The sequence below is a fragment of the Triticum dicoccoides genome, chromosome 2B, assembly GCF_002162155.2.
Source record: "Triticum dicoccoides isolate Atlit2015 ecotype Zavitan chromosome 2B, WEW_v2.0, whole genome shotgun sequence".
NCBI lineage: Eukaryota > Viridiplantae > Streptophyta > Magnoliopsida > Poales > Poaceae > Triticum > Triticum dicoccoides.
In genome coordinates this window covers 779,311,342-779,329,686 of record NC_041383.1, presented here as the reverse complement: position 1 = coordinate 779,329,686, position 18,345 = coordinate 779,311,342, and the positions used below count along the sequence as shown (strand labels likewise).

Below are 18,345 nucleotides of genomic sequence, written 5' to 3'. Positions count from 1 at the left end.
AAACAGTGGGCGCCGCCCGCCGCCCACGGCACCCACCAGAAAAACCGCTCGTTATCGTTCCACCACGAGACCACCCGGCCCCCTTCGCCGTCTCCCCATCGCGCTCGCCGCCGGCCGGATACATCCAATCCAAGCGCCGCCCGCGCGCCCCTGCTCCGACCCAATGGCGTGGGGCGCGCCCGCGCGGGCGCAGTCGTCGCGGGTGCAGGCGCTCTACGACCTCTGCAGGCGCACCTTCCCCTCCCCCTCCTCCGCCGCGTCCCCGCCCGCCCCTCCGCCGGCCAGCGCCGTCCGGGCCATATCCTCCCTCATGGGTAACCCCCTCTCCTCCTCCTCCTCCTCCCCTTCTCCATCTGCCTAGCCATGGCCGCCCTGTCCATCTATGCTCGCCTAGTCTCTGCCTCTCAATGTGCGCGGTCGGTTATGTGCAGACACCATCAGCCCTGCGGACGTCGGGCTCAGGGACGACAGCCTCGGGGACGGCGGCGGCGGGCACGGGTTCTTCGACTCCACCTTCGTCAAGGGCGCGGCCAGGGCGGCCAGGTGGGCGCAGCCCATCACCTACCTGCACGTCTACGAGTGCGACGCCTTCTCTGTAAGCTCCCTTGCTTATCCTGTCGCCGCAATCACCACTTGACCGATGTAATTTGCTGCATACATCCATATATGCTGACAATCATCGAATTGCCGACGAGACCGTAGTGTTGATTATGACCTCATTGCTGTTAAGAACATCGAGCTTGTTCTAGATTTGTAGTATGCTCCTGGTTACATTTCCAATCGAAAATATTTTGTCCCCACTATCCCTTTGTAATAGTCAAAGTACATATCCACTTTGGTGTTCCTCTGTACTAGTTTATAAGCCATCTTTATTTGTTCAGGTTCGCAACCTACAATTTACTTGTGTAATAAGTGGCCATGTTTACCATTGTCACTCCTCCATCAGATTTGAAAATCTGTCTTATCTTTTGAACGAACTTATAATTTCATATTGTAGTTTCTTCCACATTTTTAATTTTTGCTTGATTACAACTCTTTTAGTAGCAATACTAGAGGGCACTTGCTAGTTATAGCTTGTATAGGCCATTTAACATTTGTGTGTGTGTGTTTTCTATGTGTTTTTGCAGATTGGAATATTCTGCTTGCCAACTTCAGCCGTCATTCCTCTCCATGATCATCCAGGAATGACTGTATTGAGCAAAATCCTGTATGGTTCGATGCATGTGAAATCATATGACTGGGTAGAGCCTACTGTTCTAGCGAGTAATCGACAAGGTTAACTTTTGCTCTACTTCAAGTTGAAATATTTGTTTTGCTTATTTCATTCCTTATCAGTTATAAATACTGCATGCAGAGTCTGTGTTCGGTCCTTATTTCTTACAGTATAATATTTCTTCTGCTTGGTTTCCACTTCCAAGCAGCGAACTAATGAACACTGTGAGCTGTGTCGTAGTACCAATGGTCCAATACTACTGCACTTCGTCACCTGAATCTGTTGGTTCTTTTTGATCGGCTTTTTTTATGGGCTGACATATTTTAGTTACGGCTTACAGTTGTTCAAATCATTTTAGTGGTTGTTTCCACGTGTTCATCATATTTCAAAGTCAGATCTTCAAAAGGTGTATTGCTAGCCTGAAATATTTAATGTGTTTATTGCTCATATGCAGTGAAGCTGGCCAAGTTACATGCAGATGATGTTCTTACTGCTCCATGTCCAACTACCGTTTTGTATCCCCAAAGTGGCGGGAACCTACACTCCTTCACTTCAGTTGCCTCTTGTGCTGTTCTTGATGTACTTGCCCCACCATACGCTGAAGATGCTGGTCGAATTTGCACCTATTTTAATGATTATCCGTTTTCTAGCTTCTGTAAGTGAAACTCCTCCTTTTCATTATAGCGCATGTTTGTTTTCATGGTGAGCTCATTGCTAATTCCTTAACTAAATTCACTCTTTGGTAGTAGCTATGCATCATCCATGAGAGATATTTATTTCTGGAAGCATATATTATTTGTTAATGTGCCTTTTAGTTTGATGATCCTAGAAATAATAATTGCCTCGTAAATCTTGTCAATGAGAAGGCGGGAACCGTGGTTTAGGGAAACAATGCAACTGATTGATTTGGTCACACTCTTGCCCATGAAAGTACCAGTGTAGGTGTGAGATCACTCTTGGTTTTCTAGGAGTGAAGGTATTTATGATGTATGTAAGTGATGTTACAGGATGGCAGCAACCGATCAGTTGATTTCACTTTGAATTGGAGACTGGATGTAGCAAACACCAGTATGGTGGCTCATTTGTACAAACTCTCTAATGGTATTGTGATGTGTATTTGGAGCATTTAAATGACCCTGGACATCGAAACATGGCCCTTGCTCCTTCTTTAGGATCCAAGGAGATATCCAGTGCTTCCTCTTCTTACGGTGCTTCCGTGCTATCTACATGTAAAACTATATACAAAAGATTATATAAAGTCTGATTTTATTTTTGTAATGTTGATGCAAGATGCATCTACCATGCCTCAAAAATTTATATGAAAACTCAGTTCTTAGATAAAGAGACAAAAAAAAAGGAAAATTAGACGGTGAATAGTACCAAACATATACTGTCCACAACAAAATTGAGTCGTGTACTATGCAGTCAGATTTGTCTTTTTTGTTTCTCGAGTTGTAAATCGAATTTGATCTTGATATTTTGAGCCATGGAAGATGTGTATTGTATCAAGGTTTTCAACAAAAATCGTTTTTCATAGTTTCTAGATTCAGTTTTTTTTTGGCTTAAGTAGCACAGAAACACCCTAAGAGGAGCACCAAACATATCCATTCTAGGGTCCTTAGCAAATTCAACAGCCTACTATTTCCAGAAGTGGCTCTCGGTATGGGTATGCAGATGGCATGGAGGACATATAGATCTACAGGACCATACGTTACCCTTCGGTGTGAGCAAGATTGCCAACTTTGGTGGTTAGGTAAGGTCTGCTCATGCCAAGCATGGCATACCTGCCACACTATTGCCTCGGATTCTATTGCCTCAGATGGGTGGCAGGTCAAGATTTAGCCTGTTACCTATAGTAGCAAGCTGAGGTATATCGACTATAATTTGCCAAAACATGTTGTTTTTGCCGTTTAGTGCCATAACTCATAGGTTTGGTGATTTAGGTGCTTCAACCAACATTCTTTTATGTTCTGTTTGTTCATTCTCAATTTGAGAAACTATCCGAATGTAGTATCCTAACATCGTAGAGCTGTTGACGGTTTTTCATCTTGTCTGGATACTCTTAATTTCCAGTCTGCTCTCGCATCTTCTAGCTTCTCATGATTTCGTGTGATGCACAAACTGCAGCCAGTGGCCGCGCAAAGACAGTCGATAGCCCAGATAACTATGCCTGGATTGAAGCCATAAACTCACCTGTGTACATTAACATGCGCCCTGGCATGTATACTGGCCCAACTGTACAGGTATCCCCTAACTTTACCTGCTGTATTCCTCTTTATCAGTCTTGGTCATTGCTAAAGAAGATGCGTTTGCGCTTTCCAGGACCGCCTATCATAACCGATGAACCGAGGAGCATCAAGCAATGTGTCCGGGCAGCGAGGCACCAATACAGTTCTTCCAAATTCCAATGTAGTGTTGTAGATGTACCGTAACCTGTTACTCCCTCCGTCCCAAAGCTAGTACAAAGTTGAGTCATTTATTTTGGGACGGAGGGAGTACTTTTTATTTTAGATTGTATGCTAGATGGATGGCTACAGTGAATATACAGTTAGAACTTTCTCATGCTCCGTTTAGTGGAGGAGTCCACATTCTGTGACCTGATCTTGTCGTGATTCTGTTTTTGCGGCCCCATGGTATATCTGTGTTGGTCTGGTCTAAGTTTGGGTCTAGGATAGTGAATGCTGATATATTCAAAATTCCATGCAAAAATCAGTTGAAAAGGCATTCGGCCATTGTTATCGAAGTACCGATGAATATGCATGAACAATGACATTCTTATATTCCACCTTGCATTTACGCTGTTCGTTCATCATGCGCGATTCGATGATTCCACGTGAATCAGGTGTTCCTAGCTAATCTCCAATTAGGATGTCACAGTAATACGAAGAAGAAAGGGTGCAGAGCAATCATTATATCAATATAAACATATCGTGTTAATCAGGAACCAGATTGAGCAGACAGAGGTTAGATACTTGCCACACTGCACTAACTTAGAACAAAAACAATGGAGAGCAGAAGGCTAAGGTCGTCAGGGAGGGTGCTGCGCCTCCAGCTTCCTGATAATGGAGTTGGTCACGCCCCAGCTGAACCCTCTGTACTGAAGCCACCTCACGATGCGCGCACGCCGCTTCTCCAGGGGCAAGCTGCTCCCTCGCACCCACTGCTTCGCGGCCTGAGCCAAGAGATGATCCATGGAAGCTTCTGAGAGGCCATGTGAGGCCTGGTCTTCGTCACCACGGTCGTCCTGGAACACGCTCCTCGTCGCCTGGTCCACTTCGGCATCTGGCACCCCTTTCTGGCGAAGCGCCTGATTGGTATCAAAATAAACATGAGATACTTGACGAATGATCGCAGCATCTCCATGAAATCAAGCACAAAATTAACGTCAATGAGAATCCGTGTTTCGACTGCCTACACAACACATATACACGTAACCGAACAAATTTTCTTCTCAGAAGGCTTCTGCGATATTAATAGTCAGTTTGCCATATGGTATATTATTCTACAAGACTTGCAGGAAAACAAAAAGACTACAAGAACAAGTCAATGCAAGGCTGAGGTGCAGCAGTTGACATTTACTAATTACCAGATGACAGAGAATGATTCTTAGAGGGTTTATACACACATGTTAACTCATTACAAAAACTTCTGACCAACTATAGGGAGAACACTATCTTATCTTAGAAACAGAAGTATTATTAAGTTTAGAATAATCAATGTAATTGCCTTCACAATCTTCCATTTAATTCATGTTTTTTTTGGCATAGGAAAAATCTCCATGATTTTGGCCACTTTATTGTCTAGCTATCTGCCAATGATTAAATGATGGAACAAGAAATATGTGTGCCGCAGATAAAAAATACTGCAAAATGGATGATTGGCTAATAAAGATAAAGACATGAGATAGCGCAAGAACGACAAAGAGCAAGATAACAGAGAGTGAAGATAATATGAGATCTGAAGTTTATGGTTTTCGTATAATAGTCAGCCGAAGAACCACACTCTATGCATGCCGCAAAGGTTTGTTAGGTGTTTGTTCCTTGCAAGCCGCACCCAGTAGAGCATCAATAGTCATTGGTTGCCTTGCGCCAAGCATATAGCCTTGGCATTGGCCAAGGTTGGACACATCATGATTAGATGGACGCCGCCACCCCGGCGATGTGGGTGAGGAGCATAAGTGGCGACACAATTGGGGCGCCGTGTTGAAATAGAGTATGTGGACCTATTTGTGTGGAGGTGGTGTTATGGGGGAGTCTTGAGCCATGCTTTTTTGGTAGGGGCATGTAATATATATATTTTTCTCCCGTTGCAACGCACGGGTATATTTGCTAGTTATTCTAAGAGAGTTGCAGGAAAACAAAAAGACTATGAGAACAAGTCAATGCAAGGCTGAGGTGCAGCAGTTCACATTACCGATTACCGGATGACAGAGAATGACTCTTGGAGGGTTTATACTTTATAGTTTATACACACATGTTAACTCATTACAAAGGACTTGGGAATCAAAAGAATCAAGGATGGGACGCCAAATGTTTCATTTGAGAGAAGAAAGAAGAAAACAGTACCTGCTTTATACGCCTTGGACCCCAAGTTGATGATTGCCACCGGGATCGTGAAAATGATTCCGCATAATAACTGTCATTCAACAGACCCCTTCGGGGACAAAGAAACAAGATGTTGTAACACAGAAAACGCTACATGTGTTATTAATGCCAACTAGCAAAAAGTAATTGGATTATCGAAGCAATCCGGTTTTAGGATAAGAGACACATGTATCTGCAGTTATATGCTAGTTGATCCCACTATGATGGTGATCCAGTATATGCTCAGAAACATGTGCATGGGTGTTTATCAAATTTCCGTGCCAGGATATTAAACAGGAGTCTCACCTTGCCTTGAAATCAGCAATCACAGTATCGACTGTATCGACAGAATAATTCTTAGCACATAGTTTCTTCCTGAGCTCAGAAACACTGAATGCTCTGCTCAAGATAAACAAAAAGGCGTATTTCAGCGTCCAGTTTCAACACCGGTATATAAGCGCCAACCGTACAAGTGAATAATAGTGACCGCAATTCAAAGCACAAAATTTCCTTTAGACTCTGTGTGGTACTCGACAAATCGGCAAGTTGAAGAGATTAGGCAGCCTACTATTAGCATGCGATATCTTGCGGTACCGTGGCTTCCAGACCATGTTTTCCCAAAAGTAAAGGCTTTGCACTTCTAAGCAGCAAAATCCTGCTTTTATTTTTCTATCTACAACTGATTCTCCTCAGGTTTCCAACTATCTCGGTGTGCGAGATGAACACGCAAACTTCACAATGCTCACACTGCGACCTACCGCGTCGAATTCATGGGCAAACATCGCCTACCGAGCATTCACTAGATATGCAGCCAATGGCACATTGTTTCTATGAAGGTTTGCAGGGAGGTGGATATATATTCAGAACACGGTCTATGATCTGTCAGTCCTGACCTGACAGCAAGCAGCTCGATGGCGCTCTTCTTCGCATCCTTCACCACACTTTCGCTGATTCCGCGCACTACGCCATCGCCTTCTCCCTCGTCCAACGAGAGCCGCAGGAACTGCTCGTCCGGAGCATTGCTCTTCGCTGTCAGGCAAAGAACCCAGAAGCAATGTCACACGTCTGAACTTTATTACACACAGCCTGACGAGCAAGACTAGGAATCTGCTGCGGCTCTCACCGGCGTACGCGCCCCCCTCGTCGGAGAAACCTCGCCGGCAGCTCACCAGCGGAGGCGCGCGCCGGACGCCGCCCGCCCGCCTCGCCCTGGGAGCAAACAAGCGTCTGAGGCCGGGTGACGCTCAATCGAAAGGGGAGGGGAGGTTCGAGGGGGAGGGGTTACCGGCCGGCGGAATAAGGGTTAAGGGCGCGGGAGCGCAGGCACGGCTCCGGCTCCGGCCGGAGCAGGAGGAGGAGGAGGCGGCGGCTCGCGGCCAGCGCCGCCATCCTCCGGCGGCTGGTGCCCTGACGGAGCCGCGCTGTGTCGGCGAGGATTGAGCCTCGGGGCCGTGTTTTTTTTCCTCCTTTCCGTAGGGTAGGGTCTGCTGGTACTCTGTCAGTACTTAGGGTTCATTTTGATTCGAAGGAATTTGACAGGAATTTGTAAGATTTGGATCCTCTGCAAATTTCCTATGGGCAGTGATCTGCGCCGGTGCGCCAATCCAACGATTTGGCCAGTCGCGCGCGGGCCGTCGGATCCAGTCGCTAGGTAAAAACGGTTCACCCAGCTCCTTTCTTCCTCTCGCAGCACCTTTTTCTCCTCCCCACGTCTCGCGCACGGACCCCCCGCATCTCGCTCAGCTCCTCGGGGCGGGGGCCACGCTCTCCTACTGCACGCCTCCCTCCAGGTCGCAACACCTCCCCTCTCCTCTTGCTCCATGCAAGTTCTCGTCGTCGGGATTCGCAGCAACCCCACACCAGCATCTTGTTCATGTGCTCGCCGTCGCACTTGAAATGGATGTAGCAAAAACTTCGCCGTCGCGGGTCGTTGGCAGCGTCAGTTGCTGCCCGCCGGCATGTGGAGTCGAAAACTCGCCGTGGTCACCATCGTAATGGTGGAAGCTTCTGCAAACGCCGGTTTCAAAGCATCAGTTGAATGACTATTCTGCTCCTTTCGGAAATACGCAAAAGTATGTCCCTTATTTGAGATCTCTTAAGATCAGCTATTTGCTAATATGATAAAGGTGGACGCTGTACTTGTCTGAAAACAGAAACTATGATGATTCACATTACTGGCTTGCTGTCCTTTGGCGGGAAAGCTAACAGGTGAACTTGCTCAACATAAAGTGGAAGGAAAGTGTAGTAGAGATATTACTCGTTGTCTGAGAAGATCTACTTGAGACCTCTGAACCAACTTCATTCCACAGGAACGAAAGCTGAATGAAAGTACTCCAGCTTCAAACTCCTTGCTAACCGATAAAAGGAATCAAGCTTCAAGGACTATATGACTAGCTCTTCCACATCCTCGCCACCATTCATAAGGCTTTCAAGGAATATTGAGATATCTACAGAAAAGAGAAACAAACATTCTCAGTTGGTCCACTATTAGCGAGGCCTAAAGTCTTCACTTCATCAGTCTAGGAATAACACTAAAGTAGCACCCCTCACTACATTCTTGTTCACTGAACATAGATCTCTAAAGAACAGTGCACTGGTACACGATATGATCTGTCGTCATGACCCATGAACTGAGCTTCTCACTAATCGAAATGGTCCTCTCAGCATGTTTCAAGGGAAGCAAGAGATCGTTTTCTCAGGATATTAGTCACCCAATCTTCCCAATAGTATTCCTTAACTCATGAATTGATACACGTGTTCATTCTCTTTCTATTTCCACTGGTTTCTTTTGTTCACTTGCAATGCGGCATTTGAATCCATTTTACTCCACTTCTCCCTCTTTTCTTCCTGATGAGGGTGATGTACTCCGGGTACCTGATCATCATGACTGGAATTCCAGAGGATTCCTTGAGTACTCGTTACTTCGAGGTCAAATGGTGCGATGGTATTCATCCAAAATAGGAAACTGGTAGCGACTTGCATTTGATGGACTCTTCCTTCCTGTAGGAATAGGGGAGAGTGGTAACGTGAGCCACCTTTCCTTTATACAGCAGCAATAGCACATGCAAGTTCCTAGGGTCCATATAGCTAGTCAAGGATCATAAAACAATTAGCAAATCATCATGTGGAATGATGTAAACTAGCCTTAAAAAGTGAAAGAAGCCCTCATACCCACTCCTCTTTCCCCACCAAACCAACAAGTAGTAGGTTGGTGGGCCTCGGTATCTCTGTTTGCTAAGATGGATACCTACACCACTCAATAGTTCCAATTCATTGTTTTTATCCCATAGGAAAGAAAATGCTTCCAGCAATTTTTTCCTTTCCTCCTCCGTCATACTTAGGTCTTCACAACCTTCCACCGGAGGCTTGTACCTGTTTTCCTCCTCCGTCATACTTAGGTCTTCACAACCTTCCACCGGAGGCTTGTATCTGTTTTCCTCCTCTTTAGCCATTACTTCTTTAATCATATCTTTGATCTTCTTTAGGGGCAATTTAAACATGTTCGCATCCCGCGGGAAGCGGAAAGCCAAAAAGAGAATTTCCTCTGGTTTAAGAACCGAAAGGAGTTTATCCAGATTTGGTACCAAACCCGGGAAAAACCCTAAATGTTGTCTTAAAAACGCTATATAAGCAGGGTTATAGGAATCAATAGATTCCCCTCCCTCCGCTTCGGAGGAGCAGCTTCTTCTATGGCTATGGCCAAAAGGAGAAAAGGATCCGGTGCGATGAGTCTCATCCGTGTAATATTTTGGAATTCCTCTTCCAACTCGTCCTGGAATGGGCGTTATGGCAAAGAACAAGAAGAAAAAGACAGAAGGAATTTGTCCAATAGTAACAAATGGTGCCTCCACAGGTTGACATCCGATCCAACCTAGTAGTAAGCAATCCGCCAAAAGCAACCAAAATATTCCTTGGTGAATCGGTCGAAAACTTGAACTACGCACATACATTTCTTTTAAAAAAAAGGTAAAGCCACGAGAGATATAAAAACTGGTGCTATTGCGGCTACACCTCCCACTTTGTCAGGTATACTGTGAAGAATGGCATGGATCGGTAGGAAATACCATTCCGGCACAATATGAGGCGGGGTGGGCATCGGATTAGCAGGTATATAATTGTCGGGATGCCCCAAAACATTAGGAGCAAAAAAAATCCAAATGGAAAAAAGGATAGCAGAAGCTACCCGACCTACAAGATCCTTTACATAAAAATAAGGGTAAGAAGCAATTTTATCCATCTCAGAATGTACACCCAATGGATTATTTGATCCATATTGATGCAATGCGGCCAGATGAAGAAGACTGGCGCCTACTAAAATAAGGGGGAGTAAATGATGGAGACTAAAAAACGATTTAAGGTGGCATTGTCCACGGAGAAACCACCCCAAAGCCAAGTCACTATGGTATCTCCTACTACTGGTATGGCGCTAGCTAAGCTTGTAATTACTGTTGCTCCCCAAAAGCTCATCTGACCCCAAGGTGGTACGTATCCTATAAAAGCTGTCACAATCATTAATAGGAATATGACAACTCCGACACACCGAACAAATTCCCTAGGACTGCTATAACTCGCATGATATAGACCACGAAAAATATGAAGGTGAACCACAATGAGAAACATACTTGCCCCATTAGCATGCATATAACGGAGCAACCAGCCCCCTTCAACATCTCTCATAATGTGTTCTACGCTGTTGAAAGCTAGATCCACATGAGGTGTGTGATGCATAGCTAAAAAACGCCAGTCACTATCTGAATGACTAAACAAATACCTGCTAACGAACCGAACCCCCACCAATAACTAAGATTGCTCGGGGTTGGATAATCTATCAAATGCTGGTTAAGTGTGGAGTATATAGGTTGTTTAAGAAGAGAGAATCATTGGTTCCTTATAGTCATTTCTCTTTTCTATCGTTACAACTCCTCTTCCCCCTTATTTACCCCCTTGCCTTGATGGAAATTGGCTTCGTTGCGCCCTGAATAATCAAGAAGCTGCATGAGAAGATTCATCCCATTTTGGCGAGAGGGAGGCAACGAATCACTTGGGCTACGGATTTGTCGGTTAGTTGATTCTCGAAATAAGGTCATTCGGAAAAAAAAACTGCCGCTTTCTCTGTCGATTTCTTAAGGCTTCAAACGAACGACTAGTCATTAAGAAACCCATGAAATCCAAGTCTATTTTTGACCTTTCATGAAGAAGTTTTGCCTGCGCGCAAACTACCTAGCCCTTTTCAAAAGAACATCGATTTCCATCTCAACAAAGAAAGAACTCAAAATAAATGAAAGCAATATTGTTGTCCTATTACTCTTTTTTCCTTGTGGAGCTTTGGAAAGGAGAGATTTGAATAAAGTAACTCTCGGAAACTCTTATTGGACGAGAGAGAGTCAATATGATATTGGCGTGGGTTCTACCAACTAAACGAAGAAGTTTTTGATTGGATAAACAACGTATAATGATAGACGCTTCTTCGGCACACATGGAGACATACCTCCCATAGCTAACCCCTGAATTCAAGGATACTGCCGGCTTTGTTACTAACTGATAGAAACCCCTTAATACAATGTTCGTTTTTCATAAATGTCATAAGGTAGGTAGACCCGGTCTTGCGCTCGTCCGGTTAAGTGGCACATTGTGCTAAGTGCTCGAACCGTTGGCTGATCTCAGCTGTATCTGAAGGAAATATGCCCTAGAGGCAATAATAAAGTTATTATTTATTTCCTCATATCATGATAAATGTTTATTATTCATGCTAGAATTGTATTAACCGGAAACATGATACATGTGTGAATACATAGACAAACATATAGTCACTAGTATGCCTCTACTTGACTAGCTCATTAATCAAAGATGGTTATGTTTCCTAACCATAGACATGTGTTGTAATTTGATTAATGGGATCACATCATTAGGAGAATGATGTGATTGACATGACCCATTCCGTTAGCCTAGCACTTGATCATTTAGTATATTGCTATTGCTTTCTTCATGACTTATACATGTTCCTGTAACTATGAGATTATGCAACTCCCGTTTACCGGAGGAACACTTTGGGTGCTACCAAACGTCACAACGTAACTGGGTGATTATAAAGGAGTACTACAGGTGTCTCCAAAGGTACATGTTTGGTTGGCGTATTTCGAGATTAGGTTTTGTCACTCCGATTGTCGGAGAGGTATCTCTGGGCCCTCTCGGTAATGCACATCACTATAAGCCTTGCAAGCAATGTAACTAATGAGTTAGTTACGGAATGATGCATTACGTAACGAGTAAAGAGACTTGCCAGTAACGAGATTGAACTAGGTATTGGATACCGACGATCGAATCTCGGGCAAGTAACATACCGATGACAAAGGGAACAATGTATGTTGTTATGCGGTTTGACCGATAAAGATCTTCATAGAATATGTGGGAGCCAATATGAGCATCCAGGTTCCGCTATTGGTTATTGACCGAGAATAGTTTTAGGTCATGTCTACATTGTTCTCGAACCCGTAGGGTCCGCACGCTTAAGGTTTCGATGACAGTTATATTATGAGTTTATGAGTTTTGATGTACCGAAGGAGTCCGGAGTCCCGGATGAGATCGGGGACATGACGAGGAGTCTCGAAATAGTCGAGACGTAAAGATCGATATATTGGACGACTATATTCGGAGTTCGGAAAGGTTCCGAGTGATTTGGGTATTTTTCGGAGTACCGGAGAGTTACGGGAATTCGCCGGGGAGTATATGGGCCTTATTGGGCCATACGGGAATAGAGGAGAGAGGCCAAAAGGAAGGAGGCCTGCGCCCCCGCTCTGGTCCGAATTGGACAAGGGGGCCGGCCCCCTTTTCCTTCTCCCTCTCCTCCTCTTTTCTTCTTCAACAAGGAAAGGAGGAGTCCTACTCCCGGTGGGAGTAGGACTCCCCCCCTTGGTGCGCCTCCTCCATAGGCCGGCCACCTCCCCCCTTGCTCCTATATATATGGGGGCAGGGGGGGACCCCAAAGACACAACAACAATTGATCCTTGAGATCTATTAGCCGTGTGCGGTGCCTCCCTCCACCATAGTCCTCCTCGATAATATTGTAGCGGTGCTTAGGCGAAGCCCTGCGATGGTAGAACATCAAGATCGTCACCACGCCGTCGTGCTGACGGAACTCTCCTTCGACACTCGGCTGGATCGGAGTTCGAGGGACGTCATCGAGCTGAACGTGTGCTAGAACTCGAAGGTGCCGTAGTTTTGGTGCTTGATCGGTCAGGCCGTGAAGACGTACGACTACATCAACCGCGTTGTTCTAACGCTTCCGCTTTCGGTCTACAAGGGTATGTAGATTACACTCTCCCCTCTCATTGCTATGCATCACCATGATCTTGCGTGTGCGTAGGAAATTTTTTGAAATTACTGCGTTCCCCAACAGTGGCATCCGAGCCAGGTTTTATGCGTAGATGTCATATGCACGAGTAGAACACAAGTGAGTTGTGGGCGATACAAGACATACTGCTTACCAGCATGTCATACTTTGGCTCAGCGGTATTGTGAGATGAAGCGGCCCGGACCGACATTACGCGTACGCTTACGCGAGACTGGTTTCACCGTTACAAGCACTCGTGCTTAAAGGTGACTGGCGGGTGTCTGTCTCTCTCACTTTAGCTGAACCGAGTGTGGCTACGCCTGATCCTTGCGAAGGTTAAAACAGCATTAACTTGATGAACTATCGTTGTGGTTTTGATGCGTAGGTAAGAACGGTTCTTGCTAAGCCCGTAGCAGCCACGTAAAATTTGCAACAACAAAGTAGAGGACATCTAACTTGTTTTTGCAGGGCATGTTGTGATGTGATATGGTCAAGATGTAATGCTATATTTTATTGTATGAGATGATCATGTATTGTAACCGAAGTTATCGGCAACTGGCAGGAGCCATATGGTTGTCGCTTTATTGTATGAAATGCAAACGCCCTGTAATTGCTTTACTTTATCACTAAGCGGTAGTGATAGTCGTAGAAGCAATAGATGGCATAATGACAACGATGCTACGATGGAGATCAAGGTGTCGCGCCGGTGACAATGGTGATCACGACGGTGCTTCGAAGATGGAGATCACAAGCACAAGATGATGATGGCCATATCATATCACTTATATTGATTGCATGTGATGTTTATCCTTTATGCATCTTATCTTGCTTTGATTGACGGTAATATTTTAAGATGATCTCTCACTAAAATTATCAAGAAGTGTTCTCCCTGAGTATGCATCGTTGCGAAAGTTCTTCGTGCTGAGACACCACGTGATGATCGGGTGTGATAGGCTCTACGTTCAAATACAACGGGTGCAAAACAGTTGCACACGCAGAATACTCAGGTTAAACTTGACGAGCCTAGCATATAACAGATATGGCCTCGGAACACGGAGACCGAAAGGTCGAGCGTGAATCATATAGTAGATATGATCAACATATTGATGTTCACTGTTGAAACTACTCCATCTCACGTGACGATCGGACATGGTGTAGTTGATATGGATCACGTAATCACTTAGAGGATTAGAGGGATGTCTATCTAAGTGGGAGTTCTTAAGTAATATGATTAATTGAACTTAAATTTATCATGAACTTAGTACCTGATAGTATTTTGCTTGTCTATGTTTGTTGTAGATAGATGGCTCGTGTTGTTGTTCCGTTGAATTTTAATGCGTTCCTTGAGAAAGCAAAGTTGAAAGATGATGGCAGCAATTACACAGACTGGGTTCGTAACCTGAGGATTATCCTCATTGCTGCACAGAAGAATTACATCCTGGAAGCACCGCTGGGTGCCAGGCCTGCTGCTGATGCAACTGACAATGTTAAGAACGCCTGGCAAAGCAAAGTTGATGACTACTCGATAGTTCAGTGTGCCATGCTTTACGGCTTAGAATCGGGTCTTCAACGACGTTTTGAACGTCATGGAGCATATGAGATGTTCCAGGAGTTGAAGTTAATATTTCAAGCAAATGCCCGGATTGAGAGATATGAAGTCTCCAATAAGTTCTATAGCTGCAAGATGGAGGAGAATAGTTCTGTCAGTGAACACATACTCAAAATGTCTGGGTATAATAATCACTTGATTCAACTAGGAGTTAATCTTCCTGATGATAGTGTCATTGACAGAATTCTTCAATCACTGCCACCAAGCTACAAGAGCTTCGTGATGAACTATAATATGCAAGGGATGGACAAGACTATTCCCGAGCTCTTCGCAATGCTAAAAGCCGCGGAGGTAGAAATCAAGAGGAGCATCAAGTGTTGATGGTTAACAAGACCACCAGTTTCAAGAAAAAGGGCAAAGGGAAGAAGAAGGGGAACTTCAAGAAGAACAGCAAACAAGTTGCTGCTCAAGAGAAGAAACCCAAGTCTGGACCTAAGCCTGAGACTGAGTGCTTCTACTGCAAGCAGACTGGACACTGGAAGCGGAACTGCCCCAAGTATTTGGCGGATAAGAAGGATGGCAAGGTGAACAAAGGTATATGTGATATACATGTTATTGATGTGTACCTTACTAATGCTCGCAGTAGTACCTGGGTATTTGATACTGGTTCTGTTGCTAATATTTGCAACTCGAAACAGGGACTATGGATTAAGCGAAGATTGGCTAAGGACGAGGTGACGATGCGCGTGGAAAATGGTTCCAAAGTCGATGTGATCGCGGTCGGCACGCTACCTCTACATCTACCATCGGGATTAGTTTTAGACCTAAATAATTGTTATTTAGTGCCAGCGTTGAGCATGAACATTATATCTGGATCTTGTTTGATGCGAGACGGTTATTCATTTAAGTCAGAGAATAATGGTTGTTCTATTTATATGAGTAATATCTTTTATGGTCATGCACCCTTGAAGAGTGGTCTATTTTTATTGAATCTCGATAGTAGTGATACACATATTCATAATGTTGAAACCAATAGATGCAGAGTTGATAATGATAGTGCAACTTATTTGTGGCACTTCCGTTTAGGTCATATCGGTGTAAAGCGCATGAAGAAACTCCATACTGATGGGCTTTTGGAATCACTTGATTATGAATCACTTGGTACTTGCGAACCGTGCCTCATGGGCAAGATGACTAAAACGCCGTTCTCCGGAACTATGGAGCGAGCAACTGATTTGTTGGAAATCATACATACTGATGTTTGTGGTCCAATGAATGTTGAGGCTCGCGGCGGGTATCGTTATTTTCTCACATTCACAGATGATTTGAGCAGATATGGGTATATCTACTTAATGAAACACAAGTCTAAAACATTTTAAAAGTTCAAAGAATTTCAGAGTGAAGTGGAAAATCATCGTAACAAGAAAATAAAATTTCTACGATCTGATCGTGGAGGAGAATATTTGAGTTACGAGTTTGGTTTACATTTGAAACAATGCGGAATAGTTTCGCAACTCACGCCACCTGGAACACCACAACGAAATGGTGTGTCCGAACGTCGTAATCGTACTTTACTAGATATGGTGCGATCTATGATGTCTCTTACTGATTTACCGCTATCGTTTTGGGGTTATGCTTTAGAGACGGCCGCATTCATGTTAAATAGGGCACCATCAAAATCCGTTGAGACGACACCTCATGAACTGTGGTTTGGCAAGAAACCAAAGTTGTCGTTTCTTAAAGTTTGGGGCTGTGATGCTTATGTGAAGAAACTTCAACCAGATAAGCTCGAACCCAAATCGGAGAAATGTGTCTTCATAGGATACCCAAAAGAGACTGTTGGGTACACCTTCTATCACAGATCTAAAGGCAAGATTTTCGTTGCAAAATTCGGATCCTTTCTAGAGAAGGAGTTTCTCTCGAAAGAAGTGAGTGGGAGGAAAGTAGAACTTGATGAGGTAACTGTACCTGCTCCCTTATTGGAAAGTAGTTTATCACAAGAACCGGTTCCTGTGACAACTACAACAATCAGTGAGGAAGCTAATGATATTGATCATGAAACTTCAGATCAAATTTCTACTGAACCTCGTAGGTCTACCAGAGTAAGATCCGCACCAGAGTGGTATGGTAATCCTATTCTGGAAGTCATGTTACTTGACCATGATGAACCTATGAACTATCAGGAAGCGATGATGAGCCCAGATTCCGCAAAATGGCTAGAGGCCATGAAATCTGAGATGGGATCCATGTATGAGAACAAAGTATGGACTTTGGTTGACTTGCCCGATGATCGGCAAGCCATTGAGAATAAATGGATTTTTAAGAAGAAGACTGACGCTGATGGTAATATAACTGTCTATAAAGCTCGACTTGTTGCAAAAGGTTTTCGACAAGTTCAAGGGGTTGACTACGATGAGACTTTCTCACCTGTAGCGATGCTTAAGTCTGTCCAAATCATTTTAGCAATTGCTGCATTTTATGATTATGAAATTTGGCAAATGGATGTCAAAACTGCATTCTTGAATGGATTTCTGGAAGAAGAGTTGTATATGATGCAGCCAGAAGGTTTTGTTGATCCAAAAGGTGCTAACAAAGTGTGCAAGCTCCAGCGATCCATTTATGGACTGGTGCAAGCATCTCGGAGTTGGAATAAATGCTTTCATAGTGTGATCAAAGCATATGGTTTTATACAGACTTTTGGAGAAGCCTGTATTTACAAGAAATTGAGTGGGAGCTCTGTAGCATTTCTGATATTATATGTAGATGACATATTATTAATTGGAAATGATATAGAATTTCTGGATAGCATAAAGGGATACTTGAATAAAAGTTTTTCTATGAAAGACCTTGGTGAAGCTGCTTATATATTGGGCATCAAGATTTATAGAGATAGATCAAGACGCTTAATTGGACTTTCACAAAGTACATACCTTGATAAAGTTTTGAAAAAGTTCAAAATGGATCAGGCAAAGAAAGGGTTCTTGCCCGTACTACAAGGTGTGAAGTTGAGTCAAACTCAATGCCCGACCACAGCAGAAGATAGAGAGAAAATGAAAGATGTTCCCTATGCTTCAGCCATAGGCTCTATCATGTATGCAATGCTGTGTACCAGACCTGACGTGTGCTTAGCAATAAGCTTGGCAGGAAGGTACCAAAGTAATCCAGGAGTGGATCACTGGACAGCGGTCAAGAACATCCTGAAATTCCTGAAAAGGACTAAGGATATGTTTCTCGTATATGGAGGTGACAAAGAGCTAGTCGTAAATGGTTACATCGATGCAAGCTTTGACACTGATCCGGACATTCTAAATCGCAAAACGGATACGTGTTTTTATTAAACGGTGGAGCTGTAAGTTGGTGCAGTTCTAAACAAAGCGTCGTGGCAGGATCTACATGTGAAGCGGAGTACATAGCTGCTTCAGAAGCAGCAAATGAAGGAGTCCGGATGAAGGAGTTCATTTCTGATCTAGGTGTCATACCTAGTGCATCGGGACCAATGAAGATCTTCTATGACAATACTGGTGCAATTGCCTTGGCACAGGAATCCAGATTTCACAAGAGGACCAAGCACATCAAGAGACGCTTCAATTCCATCCGGGACCAAGTCCAGGTGGGAGACATAGAGATTTGGAAGATACTGTCAGGACCCCGACTCAATGCCACATCGATC

General features: G+C 44.1%; 2 protein-coding genes across 3 annotated transcripts; one reads left to right on the top strand and one right to left on the bottom strand.

The window, feature by feature from the left end:
• Positions 1 to 36: 36 nt before the first annotated feature.
• On the top strand, positions 37 to 3,871 carry LOC119366247 (plant cysteine oxidase 3-like). Its single transcript, XM_037631940.1, has 6 exons — positions 37 to 314; positions 432 to 595; positions 1,128 to 1,275; positions 1,668 to 1,868; positions 3,341 to 3,456; positions 3,536 to 3,871. The coding sequence occupies exons 1-6, from the start codon at positions 164 to 166 to the stop codon at positions 3,548 to 3,550; spliced, it is 795 nt and encodes a 264-aa protein (XP_037487837.1). The 5' UTR covers positions 37 to 163; the 3' UTR covers positions 3,551 to 3,871.
• Positions 3,872 to 4,097: 226 nt separating this feature from the next.
• On the bottom strand, positions 4,098 to 7,287 carry LOC119366248 (regulatory protein RecX-like). 2 transcript variants are annotated; one of them, XM_037631942.1, is made up of 6 exons: positions 7,082 to 7,287; positions 6,920 to 7,005; positions 6,690 to 6,825; positions 6,103 to 6,195; positions 5,779 to 5,848; positions 4,098 to 4,520 (listed from the first exon to the last, which is right to left on the bottom strand). In XM_037631942.1, the coding sequence occupies exons 1-6, from the start codon at positions 7,183 to 7,185 to the stop codon at positions 4,242 to 4,244; spliced, it is 768 nt and encodes a 255-aa protein (XP_037487839.1). In that variant the 5' UTR covers positions 7,186 to 7,287; the 3' UTR covers positions 4,098 to 4,241. The 2 variants fall into 2 exon arrangements, with proteins under 2 accessions (XP_037487839.1, XP_037487838.1); XM_037631941.1 differs by having other exon boundaries at positions 5,779 to 5,866; positions 7,082 to 7,285.
• Positions 7,288 to 18,345: the final 11,058 nt, after the last annotated feature.